The 14,046-nt window shown below is 44.4% G+C and overlaps 1 protein-coding gene and 1 long non-coding RNA gene across 2 annotated transcripts; both read left to right on the top strand.

The window, feature by feature from the left end:
• The first annotated feature begins 988 nt into the window (after window positions 1-988).
• Window positions 989-2,089, top strand: LOC9270854 (uncharacterized). The gene is given in 2 exon segments (XM_066312039.1): window positions 989-1,679; window positions 1,682-2,089. Coding segments are annotated over 2 exon segments (747 nt in total). The 5' UTR covers window positions 989-1,045; the 3' UTR covers window positions 1,795-2,089.
• Window positions 2,090-2,219: 130 nt separating this feature from the next.
• LOC136357148 (uncharacterized) lies at window positions 2,220-4,709 on the top strand. The gene is made up of 2 exons (XR_010742279.1): window positions 2,220-2,844; window positions 4,379-4,709. It is a non-coding gene; the product is annotated as an uncharacterized lncRNA (long non-coding RNA).
• Window positions 4,710-14,046: the final 9,337 nt, after the last annotated feature.

Here is a 14,046-nt window from a genome sequence, read left to right on the forward strand (position 1 = left end):
CTAGCTTTGCCGCATGGATGGATGGATCTCACGCGGCTGTATCACAATCTCGGCTCGGTGGAGACGTGACGGGTGGGCGGCGCGCGCGCAGTGGCGAACCACGGCAACGTGCGTGCATGTGCTGCGTCTGGTGTGACGGTGAGAGAGATCGCGGCATGTTGCGAGTTTGGCGATGCTTTGATTGCATCACACCGTCGTCGTAAGCCCAACGAGCCATGGTGCGTCGTCGTTGGCTCGAGACTTTTTTGCACGCCGCTGATCAATCAGCCGCTCGTGTTAGCACGGGCCCCCATAGCCCATAGCTTAGTACGGCCACGAGGAGTGATAGCGTTTGAGCTATGATTGATGCATGAGTTGCAAGGATGCAACAATAATGCTATCTTCTCCCTCCGTTTTATATTATAAAATATTTTAATTATTTAATCATATATTTGTAAATTTAATTAAATTTATAGAAAAAAAATATTACACTTATACACAATCAAAAATTCAAAATATATTTAATGCCACATTTAAAGAGACTGATTTATTATTATAATTGTTGTAATTTTTTACTAAAATTGATCAAAATTTTAAAAGGTAATAATAAGAAAACTAAAACGACTGATATGACGGAAAGAGTACATGACAAATCAATTTCCCTGTCCTAACGCCCAAATGTAATAGTAGTACTCCTAAGTAGCCTCTGAGCGGGCCGAATCATCCGGAAGGCCGAAATCTTAGCGGGCTGATTTCACCTGGCAGTCTGGCCCCGGCCCCAACCGCCGCCAAAAGTCCAAAACTCTCGCTGCTCTTCAGTCTTCCCGCACTTTCCAGAGAGGAAAAGGGTCGCTCCGTGCTCGACTCGTGTCTTCCACCTCATTCTCGATGCTCTCGATCCCTCCACGCGTCCACCTCTCCCTCCCCCACCTCCTCTCCTTCTCCGGCGAACTCTCTCCGCTCGCACGCCGTTCCATATATAAGACCACCCTCCGACGAGAGCGAACACGGCATCGTCGAGCCATCGAAAATCCTCAGCAGCTAGCACGATCGACCAGCCACCAGCATGGCCACCGCGCGAGCAGTACGCCTCATTGCCTCAAGACCACCATCTACCAATCTCCGCAGCCTCGTCGTCGTACCAGGGCGACGCCGCCTCCTGTCCACCTCGACGGAAGCGGGTGGCGCAGGCGATCCATCCGTGCATTCCGGCGACCCGCCGAGTGACGACTACCCCGACCGTCCTCCCAAGTTCTCCGGCGCCGAGGAGGCCACCGGAGGCGGCGACCACGGAAAGAACCCGTCGACGGCGGCAGCAACGCCGTCGGAATCCACCAAGGAGCGCGTCCCGCCGTTCGCTATGTCTGACAAGCTTGGGTCCCAAGAGCTCGCCGACCCGGCGGGAGGCTCGTCGTTCACGCAGAAGCGGCGGCGGTCGTCGTCGTCCCGGCCAGCTGACTCGCGCGAGGAGGCGACGCCAGGGGGCGAGGAGGCGGCGGGGCGGAAAGTGAGGGAGGAGGACAGGGAGTACTACCAGACGCACAAGCCGTCGCCTCTCGCGGAGCTGGAGTTCGCGGACACGAGGAAGCCGATCACGCGTGCCACGGACGGCGGCAGTGCCGCGGACAGGTTGTCGGACGTACCCGGGAAGGTGGCGGAGGACACGGCGGACGATTCGCTGGCGCGCGCTGAGGCCATGTTCCGCGAGGTAACCCCGAGTGGCCGCACTCGCGCGCGCTCGCGGAGATGCTGGCGCGGCGCCGCGGCGAAGGAGACGCTGCGGGGAGCAGGAGCAGTGCGCCTTGGGGAAGCTAGTCAGGCGTCAGCTGATCCGCGGGAATGTAGACGTGCAGTAGTAGCATGGGGGGTATGCAAGAAAAAATGTTACTCCTGCTGCGTCTACTGATCCTATGCCAAGAACTAAAGGGTGCACTCGATCTTATGTTAAAATTGCAGATGTTCCTTTTCTCAATTTGATATGTTGCTGTGTTCATATGCGCCGTCGTATCATCGTTTTTGTTTTTTGATGTTTGTCTCGTGGCACGCATATTGTATAGCAGGTTTCTGGAACCGTGTTGGCTTATTTTCACGTTTACAGGTTACCAACTGGCTATATATCTAAAGTAGTGAAAATAGCAAAGTTTTTCACCACCAAAATACGCCACGTCATCCGAAAAAAAAATAGCCGTCAGATACAACGATTCATTGAAAACGCACCATTGGATCTTTCCATCAGCAGATTAGATAAGAACCATTCGATCTCTCCTAAATAAACTATCAAAACTCGATCTCTCCCAAATATACTACCAAAACGATCCTTCAAAAGAAACTTCCTACACCATTTTCATTCCCTCCTTCCTTCCCCCTTGCGCTTTCCTCCTCCCAGTCCCAGCGCCTCGCCGCTGAGTCCCGCGCCCACTCGTGCCCCTCCATATCCCCATCATCGCCACAAGCCCCACCGCCTCGGCTCCTCCCCGTCCCCCTCCGGCGAAGTTCCTCCACCTCCTAGTCCTCGCCGCCACCTAGTCCATGCCATCCACCCCCAGCCCCTGCTGTCGCCTCCTCATCTCTGCCCCCAGCGTCTCCTCTTCCATGCCCAGTCGTCGCGGCCGCGCCTTACTCTCCTTCCCTCCTCCCTCCTCATTCTCCACCGACCTATTACCACTACCTCGCCCTAGGAGGGCGGAAGGATAGCAACATTGGGAGGGGGATGACAGATCCAATATGGAGGAAACCGCCGCTGATTGGGAGCTCGATGAGGAGGCCATACTGCTATACAAGATGAGTGGATGACTGTTGTTGTTCCGCTGATTGGGAGCTTGATGAGGAGGCCATGCTGCTATGCAGGATGAGTGTAGTCAAGAGGTAAGGAAGTAGCCAGGCAACTGCTAAAATATTATGCGAAAATAAATTTCAGTCCACACTATCAATCTAGAAAGATAGTCCTTTCCTGTTGAAATCCTATTTGATTAATATTATCAATCTGCCGCATGCAAAAGTTACCGAGAACAACAGGCAATTTAGGAGCTTTAGCCTTCATTTTTTCTTCTTAATATGTACATGTGTTGCTCGCAGATTTGACATAGCAAAGTTTAAAATTATTTTCCCATCTGTCAATATGTGAAATTGCCAACTATGCATGGATATCAGGTACATATAGCTCCTGATTTGAGATTGAATCACACTGTCCATACATGCTGTGAATTGGAATTGCTACCATTTGTTACGTACTCCCTCCTTCCCTAAATGGCGTCAAGCCGTTGACTTTTTTAAACATGTTTGACCGTTCGTCTTATTCAAAAAATTTAAGCAATTATTAATTCTTTTCCTACCATTTGATTCATTGTTAAATATACTTTTATGTATACATATAGTTTTACATATTTCACAAAAGTTTTTACATATTTCACAAAAGTTTTTGAATAAGACGAATGGTCAAACATGCTAAAAAAAGTCAACGGCGTCAAACATTTAGGGAAGGAGGGAGTATTTACATAAGTAGCTTCTATTCTCACAGATACACATCTGTTGAATGTAAAAAAATATTTTTCTATAGTAATTTAGCATTTGCCTAAAGATTCTTTAGTTTTTGTGCATTGTTTGCCATTCATTTTGTGTAAAATGACTTGCATGGCCTATTAACAGAGATTACGAGTCAAGGGCGATTTGTTTTATTGCAAATGAAAATAGTTTGCAGCATTGACGATGTCCAGGTATTGGCGATAGTGTTCTTACTGGCTTGCAACAATACTTATAGTTTGTTCATTATAGTTCTTAGAGCATTATCGAAAATTGCAATAAATAAAACTAGATAGGTACAAAGTGCAGCCTGAAAGTCATGATCTTAAGATTTTTGTAGGTAAGTCATCATCTGTTAATTTCCCCTTCAGGGGAAGTTAAGGTGCTTGGGATACTTCAATTGAGATGGGAGTCACATACAGTAGTACCTAAAAAATGATTGCCATATATAGGGGCGGAGCTAGGTGTATCAGGGGGTGCCCAGAAACCAGGTTTAGAAATTTTTTCAGCTATAGTTTATCAATTTTCACCATATATACACTCCCTTAATTCAAACTTAGGCATCCGTATCAAGCTAAACTCAATCCAAAATAGACTAAAATATATGAGTGGAACCCCCTTAATTTTGTTCTAGCTCCACCCCTGGCCATATAAGCATAACTGTTGTTGCATAACTGTTGTTCTGTTATTCAATTCAACTAGCAGAACTGCAATATCTGAAGGAGCTCAACTTAGAGTTAATTGCATCCATGTCCTGAGTTGAACTTTTCCTATTTTCTAACTACTAGGAAACTAGCAGATTTTCCCTTTAAACAGTAATAACTCATATAAGTTTTGCATCTCTGGCATGGTCCATAATAACAGAATTTTTCATATGCAGGCCCATATTTGGAGATTATTCCTGACAGATATCGCAAGCATTCATTTACATTCGACACCAAAAAGAATGTATTGACTGCATATGAATAAAGAATAATATGTTTGGCTGCTTGCTGGTTGATAGTCTCAAACAAAATGCTTCGGCCATGTGGCATTGATCAAGCCTACGAAATACTAGCTTTAATGTGAATTACGATATGAACACCAAATTTAGGTTTAATGTTTTGTTGATATAATTGTCGAATAACACCATTATGTTTCATAAGAAACTAATGATTTAAGTGGATTTAGAACTTAATTTATTGTATATCAAGTCCTACTATATTTCAAACTCAACAAATTAAGTTACAATGTGCAGTACGAGAAGCGATCGCAGGTGTCGCACAAAAGATATTTCTCACAGTCGCGCAACGCGCGACATATATGGCTAGTATACTTGGTTTTTAATCTAGCTATCACATGTAACTAAGGACATTTTCTGCATTCGATCACGTAGTACCTAAAAAATAATAATTCACACAATGTTGTTAATTACTATTTCTGTGACTTGTCTTTAACTTTTAATTCAGACGGTCCTATCACTCGATTAATTCAGACGTCGGTCAGTCGATATTTTTTCTCTTTTTTCTTTCTCGACTCTTAAAATTAATTAGTTGTACGTGGGCCACTGGGCCTGCTGATAGAGATCAGATATGTAAATTATTATTACTCCTACTATTTTCTACTATTTTCGCTTATGTTGCAACTTGCCATTAGATTTTTTTATTTGAAGTTATCGGGCTTAAAAAGGAATTGTAGGGCATCTTGTTGGTTGATCTCCGGCACCGAGTCAGTGAGAAGTGACGTGGGCATAGACGTTGTTATAAACCAAACACGTCTATTAGCGGGTCACCGGTTCACTGTCCTTCTTGTAGCAGTAGAGACGTGTCTCTTCTCGTAGCAGTAGAGGTGTGAGATGCACAACACCCGTATCTTTTTTTTCCCCTCAAAAACATTACAACATTATAGGTGTAGATATTGCCAAGCAGATTTTGGTGGTGCACATTTTTGTTAAAGTCTAGCTCGTCTAATGCCTAAGTTTGACCCTAATTATTTATACTAAACTCTAGAAATGGGTTACTCATAGTTAAACAACATGTTTTAAGTACGATCCACGAGCGAATCGTCAAACCACATTTGTTAGTGTCCCCTGGACATAGGCATCGAGAGATAATCAATACCTCTAACAATGGTAATATTTATTCTAAAACCATTATGTTCAGACATATCTAAAAAAAATAAAATATATCGGTGCAATCATCATTGGCACAACCACCTCAACATATACAACACGAACCTTTGCATGGCTTGCACACCTATATACTCGAAAAACGCCTTTGCATGGCTTGCACACCTCCATATTTGAAAAACATTAGTGTGCGACAAGCACGATCATCAACTCGTGGGTGTGAACCAATACAACCAGGAGTAGTCACCTACTACGAGAGTGTGATAAAACACGATAGTGCATAGGCAACATCTGTCCGAAAAACAGTTAAGCCGAACAAAATGTGTGGTTGTAACTCCTCAAATCATACACTAATTGTGCTTCTAAACTAAAGTATCAACAAGAAGATAAGCTTTAGAATAGAACATGAACTTTTATTATTCATGAAATATTCAACTAATGCAAAGTTCTAAATTAAGCAAAAGATAAACGGCTTTGTAGCACTATAGCTAAAACTAGCCATGTAACTCTCATTGTCAAAACAACTTATTAGTCAAACACTACCAACCATTGAACATCAATCAATGGTGGCCATTTAGCACTAGATCCACTCGGATTGAAACCAGGTCAACACCCTAGTCAAGCTATTGGTGCTATAGTGAAGTGAGAATCATGCATATTCACAACATCTACCCTTGGGCTTATTTCGTTAGATTTGCCTCCATTTTTTCGATGTCCTCGCAAGACATCAGGTTTCAAATAATATTGAGAATATATGTGCACACCAGATACAACATATGGACGGTGTCATTCTACCATATGAAAAAAGACTTTATATCTTTAACCAAACCGGGTGAAAATATCTCAAATTATTGAACCTCACAACTCCACGTTGCCAGAAAATTGAGGTATAATCATTTATCTCCAAATCAGTAAAACATGCTCTCAACCATGTGGAAAGCAAAATATCGCCCGCAGTTCGACCATAATCTGATTAAGATGTTAAGCCACTAGAAGAAAAGACAATTAATCCTATATCGGGCTCGTTAATATCGTGGGCAAGCGCGGAGGGGAGATCGCTGGACCTGGTCGCTCGCATGGATCAGATTGCTCTGATCTGTAGCTACCCTTTTTGCCACCGCCAGAGAATCCCTCACCGGCCGCGGTGGTATTGAAGGAAGATTTCACCTCTAATGTGAAAAAACGGAAGGCCTACCTGATCCTCTACACGACTGTGTCATCAATCTGCAGGTTTATATCCTATGCGATTCTCATGTTAGGATTTTCTCATGTCAATCACATTCTAGTTTTATTAAAAAAAATTGATATGACAATGTCGCTAGGGGAAAAACTTATTTTGTTCTGATGAATAATGGTTTGGCAGTTGATTTGATCCGTAATGAGTCGTTTCAAGGGCGGCTTATGGATGAATCATCGTCTGACGACATTCACTCAATTGATTTTGTAAAAGAAATCAAGAAATTTTATGATTTCTTTTACTCAACTGATTTCTTCTACTCAACATTCTTTATGCCGACATGTAACAGACAAGTATTTAAGTACCATTTGCTTAACATTTTAACCAAGTACTACCAAATTAAACAACTTTTGCTCAGAGGGAAATGAGGACCTTCAACTTGGTGAGGCAGAGATTTGGACTGAGGAAGTGGTACCTGGATGTAGAAGAGGAGGCACCCTGGAATGGGAAGACAGTGGCCGGCACTGCCCTCAATGGAGGACGGGCGACACCCTAGATGGAGGGCTGCCGCACAACGAACGACGGGACGAGGGGCCGTGGCGCACTGGATGAAGGGCCGCCGCCTACCGGTACGAGGGCCTCCGGTGCACCAGATGGAGGGGCGTTGGCTCTATGGATGAAGGGAAGGAGGCGCGGGAGACGACGGATGAAACAACGTTGATGGAGGATTTGAGGCGACGGCGATTGGTGACGTTGTGGAACCCTAGGCGGCGAAGGCGAAGAGAAGACAACGGCGTGCGCGAGCTAGCGCAAGAAAGAAAACTATGTGGGAGAAGGGGAAAAAAGTGGGTGGAAGAAAAAAATGACGCCGATAGAAAGAAATTGGCGCATACAGGTAAAAAAGTGGCGTGATGTGTGCAATTGGGAGGGTATACATGTTCCCAATTTTTGGTGGGATTGGCGCTGGTTTTAGTTGTGAGTAAATTTTGGGACCTTATTTTGGAATCTGTTGGAGGCATGAATTGATGAAAATCCCAAAATTTATTTTTTAGGAACCCTGCTTAGGCCTCTTTTGGAGATGCTCTTAGTGGATCAATCTGATTCATTAGCCACGGGAGGAAGGCTTGGCTACCGGCATCGGCTCACAGCGACGGTCAGTGGCGTCTGCTTTGTCTAGACGGCGAGATCCAAGCATGGGATACGAGGCAACAAGAAGAGCGAGATCCCATAAGGTAACCTCCTCACACCCGCCCCATCGACACAGTGGCAAAATATGATGGTCGTACCTCCTCCTATCTGCTGAACCTGGAGAACGCGCTGAGGCAGAGGTGAGCTCGAGGCGGGCGGAGGCTCGTGAGCTCACCGGCTCCCCTATATGTAGTGGATTCCCAGCATCGGTGTCAAATCCTCCATCATGCCAACTCAATCTGTGATGCTACCACCGTGGGAGGGAGAGGTAGCGAGGCACCGAGCTGGCCGGCTATGCTGGTGTTGATCTGGTGCTGCTATGATGCGTGGCGATGCCCCTCTCCTTTAGCTTCGCGAGGATGCCGAGGAGAAGGGAAGAGTGAAGTGGTCGATGCTGACGAGACGACTGCCTCCAGATCCGGTGGTCCCGTGCCTTCTGACGTAGGATCGCATGGCCACAATCATCGCAAAGTTGTGGTCGTCGACGCCGTCCCACTCCAACTCATCAAGGTCCCTGGGAAGGAGGGGGAGTACGAGGCCTAGGCACGCGCGCTACAGGACCTCGCGCAGCTGTGCTCTAGGGTGCTCGTCGGTCGCCTGATCTGGTGCAGGGGAGAGGCATGGATGTCGGATCTGGCAACAAGGGCCCCACCGGCCATCCCTCGGTGACGCCACCCAGAACGATCCTCCTTCGAGATACGACAAGCCCTATCTTGAAACGACATATCTCCTCCCCCATTGCTCAAATAGCATGGTGAGTCCGAAGGAGGAGGGCCAGGTGTGGAGGGGGAGGAGAAGAGGGTGAGGGGTGTAGGCGGCGGCGGTGGTGTGTGTTCGTGGGGGGCGATGCCCCTGCGAGCGCCGGGTAGGGATGGCTTGGAAGGTTTCGCGGGGTGAGGATGGCTGTTTTGCACAAAACACCCTATATATTTCATGTTTACAACGTCACCTTTAGAACTGGAATTGTCTTCTTTGCATTGTATTTTGTAGGAGAGCGGTGGTATTTATGAAAAAAACATAGTGAGATATTAACCGTTGGCGAATTGCTTCACTATTTTGTAGAGTGGTAAGTGCTTTTCTGCAAAATATGTAATGGTACATGTGGCTTGCATGCACGAGCGAACTGGACATAGCCTGTGAGAAATACCGGACACCAGGATACCCCCCGCGCTCCCTTCTCCCCTTCCTCCTCCCTTTCCTTTCCTAATACAGTACACCACAATTTTTTTTTAAAAAAACAAAAAGTTAGAAAAATTTATTTATAAAAAAATTGAATTCAATTTTGAATCGGGTATGTAAACTTTTGACTTATAAATTTTAGGTATATAAACTTTAGATTGCTCGTCCAGTAGCATTTCCGCCAGTATACGCTTGCACAAGCTCCAACAGAGAAATTACCGGGAGTACCACGTATTTCAGGTCTCCCATGTCCATGCGAGGAGTCAAAGCTATCCAGAAAATACGTGTCACAACACGAGGTAGCCAAAAAAAATTCAATAAAAAAGAGAAATCTTGTGCAGGTACACTGGTTTTACTACCCTATATTCCTGTAAAAGCCTTGGGCGAAGTTAGAAGGGAGTAATCTTATAACCATTTTATTAATGGTGGTCAAGTTTTACATGTCAGGGAAAGAGGAAAAGGAGAGAAGAGGAGGAAGGGGGGGGGGGGGGGGGTAGGGAACAGAAGAAGAAAACGAAAAGAGAAACAAAGAGGAGGAGAAACAAAAATCGTTGCCATTGCAGAAACTACTCTAGACAACTGATCCAACTTCGAATTGCACTTCTGTTGTTTGGTTTAACCCGGTTCTCCCAAAGCTTCAGTGTATCGGCGATCTAATACAACAGGGTGGCCTCAGTGAGGAGTTTTTCCTGAAACGTTCTCAGGTTTCGCGCCTTCCATAAGCCATGTGTGCATGCCGCGAAACAAACTGGCCAGCCCGGCTGAGAATGGGGCGGCGAAGATGTCATGACTTGTTCGACAAATTGCAGCAAGTTGGCACTCTGTCGGGCTTGATTCAGGAGGTTCAGTTTCCTCCAGATTCCATCTGCCAACTTGCAACGAAGAATGATGTGGCATGATGTTTCAATAGCCGGGCAGACGCCGCAATGAGGGTTGGAATCCCACATCTTGGTGATCCTGCTGTCATTGGTGTTGAGTCTTCCCCCAAAGGCAAGCCACAAGAAAACTTTGCAAGTGTTTGGTATTGCTTTGTTCCAAACGAAGCTTGCAGGGGGCCAAAGCATACCACGGTAGGTGATGAGATTGTAGCAGGCCGATGTTGTTATACCGCTAGAGCTGAGCAGGGTGTTTCTAGTATCTGACAGGTCTTGTTGTAGTTGTAGATTAGTGAAAAATATAATTGTGAAGAAGCAAACATTATGAATAGGTATTACACACGTCAAATCATAATTTTTGTGTAAAAAATATTGGCCTTTGTGTATTAAACACTCATGTCCATATAGGACCGCCCCTGATACACTACACAGGGGAATAATTAGCCGTGCGCGGCAGTGATGGGCCGATGGGGTGGATCACTTAGTTGAGTTTTTGGCTTACCATTTAATTGTTTAAATGTTATGAAAACCATGAAATGCACGGAAAAAATCTCAAAATATCTGCACAAAGATTGAACATTTCTGACAAAGCTCCAAACACTCGATTATTAACTAGAGAAATTCAGATGGAAGCTATAATTTTTCTGGAATAAAAAGCTCATTATTACCCAGCTTTACTTGAAAGCATAACATAGTATCTTACATGCCAGCAAAGGGCGCAAATAACAGGTAACAGCACAGCACAGAACAACCTTAGACAAACTAACAGAACGGCACAGCCTGCTACCAGCATACCACACCACACACGACCTTTCTACTCACACAAGCGAAAGCAGAGCCTTCATCGTCATGTAAGAGCCACCTGACGCAGCAGATGATGGAATATAGGACTTAAGAGTGATCGTAAATTTGGACGTTACATTTTAGTGTGAAAAGGGAACAGCAGTAATACTACAGGACGTGTAGTAGTAGAACAGACTGGAATCAAGCACTAGTACGATTTCCTATGAAAGCGGCCAGAAGGAGCACCAAAATGTAAAAGACAAGGGAAGTACCAGCCCAAAGGCCCTTGTCATCCTGTGTTCGTTCATGCTGGCTTCTGGCGATGATCACAATCAAGCCGACGAGAATGAAGCAGACACCGAAATCACCAAGGAAGAAGGCACTTGCCGGCTGGCCCCCGGCGAAGAACACAATAACCATGCCGTAGGCCGTGCTGACTAGTCCGGCCAAGAAGAACGGCGCCCATGGTCTCGCCCGTTCAATCACCTTCAAGAGTACATCTTGCAATTGCATACCGGGTTCAATTCAGTGTAGTTATTCATAATCATATGGTATATATGATGTGCAGGACGAATGATTATGCATGTACACACCTTGCAAACTGGCTTCATCTTGCAAACTGGCTTCATCAGATATTTGAAGAACCACCTCTTTACGAAGCGTATACAGAATTCAGTGTGGTTATTCATAATCATATGGTATATATGATGTGCAAGACGAATGATTATGCATGTACACACCTTGCAATCTGGCTTCACCTTGTAAACTGGCTTCATCAGATCTTCGAGGAACCAGCTCTTTACGAAGCGTATACAGAATTCAGTGTGGTTATTCGTAATCATATGGTATATATGATATGCAAGACGAATGATTATGCATGTACACACCTCGCAAACTGGCTTTATTAGATCTTAGAAGAACCAACTCTTTACGAAACGTATACAGAATTGTCACTATCTCGACCAAGTGCAATATTGCTGCCAAAAACATTTGTGCGCCGTAGACCATCTTTGCTTTGATCAAACCCAACGCCGAAAGTGCCGCAAGAACATTGAACACAAGAATATAGTCCCGACACCGACGAGGTACGAAAGCTCCCATGATGACCACAATCCCAATAGCGATCACCGTGAACATGATGTCCAGCGTATACAGAAGAGAACTGGCGCCCATTTTGGGATTCTAACTCGGGAATTCGGGAGGAAAGCAAGCAAGTATAGTTTGGTTGAATTGAATGCGATTCAATTTTCGATGCCTCCTCTCTCTCTAGATCTCTCTCTCTACAGGGTACTTATAGTCATAGATCGTAGTATACCCTTCGACCACTCACACGTAGGGATGAAAACAGAGCGGATACGGATGGATAATGCTCATATCATATTCGTTTTCATATTTTTTACCGGATACGAAAACGAATACGGATAGCTCGAATACGGAAACAAATACGGATTATCTCGAATACGAATAAGAATCGAATATGATCGGACACGAATACGGAAATAAATTTTTCTCGGAACACGAAAACTAACTCAACTTCTAATAGAAACAAATATCAACATATATAATTATCTCATTTTATATAAAATTTAAATAATATTAATAGTATGGACTAGTGTTAAGAGATAGATAAACTACTATTAAAATCTATAAAGGTATATTGAAGGTTATAGAGTTAGAAAGAAATGGGGTATGTCTCATGGGTCCTGCGGATATCCGAATAGCACTGTTCACCGGATATCCGAATTATTATCCGTATTTGACGGAAACCCTGATACCATATTCGTATTCATATCCGGGAGAAAATATCCGTATTCGTATCCGTATCCAAAATATCCGAGAATTATCCGATCCGAAAGATATCCGTATCCCTTTTTGTCCGGAGCGAACGGAAACTATCCGCTCCGTTTTCATCTCTACTCACACGCCACTCTGATCCAAACACCCGGTGATTGGGCTACAGTTCACGTTTGGGCAGCCCACCCGCAGCATCTGGCCCAACACGTACCAGTGAGAGAGTAGCAGTAGCAGCAGTGTGATGGTAATACTTTCCTAGAGGGTTCGTGCGAGGGAACAGGGAAGATGCATTAAGAACAACGTTGCTCTTAATTTTGTTTCGTTGACTGCACTGCACGAAAGTGTCAATCTGCAGTCGATAAACTATAGGAAACTAGCTGGGTGGCCCGTAGAATTGCGCGGCTAGCACCCATATAAAATTATTTATTTTTTAATATGATTTTATTTAAAATTTGTTAAATAGTTATCTCGTTGTCTTAAGATTTAAAAGACCAAACCTTATCATTCTCGTGTTTCTAGTTTTATAGTTTTTAAAAGTCACAGCAGTTGATACCCCTTACTTCTGTCATATTATTCTTGATTAGCTTGCTCGATCTATCACTGGTTCTATTCATTCTCCATGGAACCTTTAAAAATTGGAGTTTATTGTCCTGTTGGGCTTCTTTTCTATAATTTATAGAAGTCCCGTCAAATATACTCCTCTACGAACGTCCACTGCATCTTCTCTATATTTTAAAAATCGAACATAATTATCGTTTAGGTTCATTTTTCTACTTTCTAGAAGTTTCGCCAAAACACCATCAACTTTTATCACTCTACTCCTCTACGTCTCACCCGCTACCGTCCTTCTTTATTGTCATTAAGATTTTAAAATTAAACATGATTATCGTTGTGGTTTTTTATATACTTTTTAGAAGCCCAAACCTTTAAAAATTAGACCTTATAATTTTTAGAGTTTATTGTTGTCACGCCCCGAACTAGCCCCAAGCGGAACTAGCCCGTGACGCTCCAAATTAACCTGTTAATCGATACCAGTCCCAGGAAACAGCGCTGGTATCACAGGAAGACAGAATATCACAACAACAGAGGTCTCTTTATTATAGAGTAGGAGTACAGTCATGTTGGGCTGCGGACATATCCCGAGCTCACAACTGCATTACAAAAGGGAAGCGGAAGCCAAGACTTGGACCAAACATCACAGGCGCGACTTGGGAACTAGGCCGAAACCCTAAAACTCATCGTAGCCGACTTGCTCCTGGAAGAACTCCTCGTCAGCGGGATCCGCTTTATCTTCTTCAGCAATTGGGGGGGGGGGGTTATTTATATAGAGCAAGGGTGAGTACGGGAGTACTCAGGAAGCCATGGGGAATTAAGTGTTTAATGCAGGCTTCAAGGAAAGGCTGTTGTTTTTGCAATTGATTTTATTTAAACTCTTTTCTGAAACA

The sequence above is a fragment of the Oryza sativa genome, chromosome 7 (assembly GCF_034140825.1).
Source record: "Oryza sativa Japonica Group chromosome 7, ASM3414082v1".
In the NCBI taxonomy this organism is placed as follows: Eukaryota; Viridiplantae; Streptophyta; class Magnoliopsida; order Poales; family Poaceae; genus Oryza; species Oryza sativa.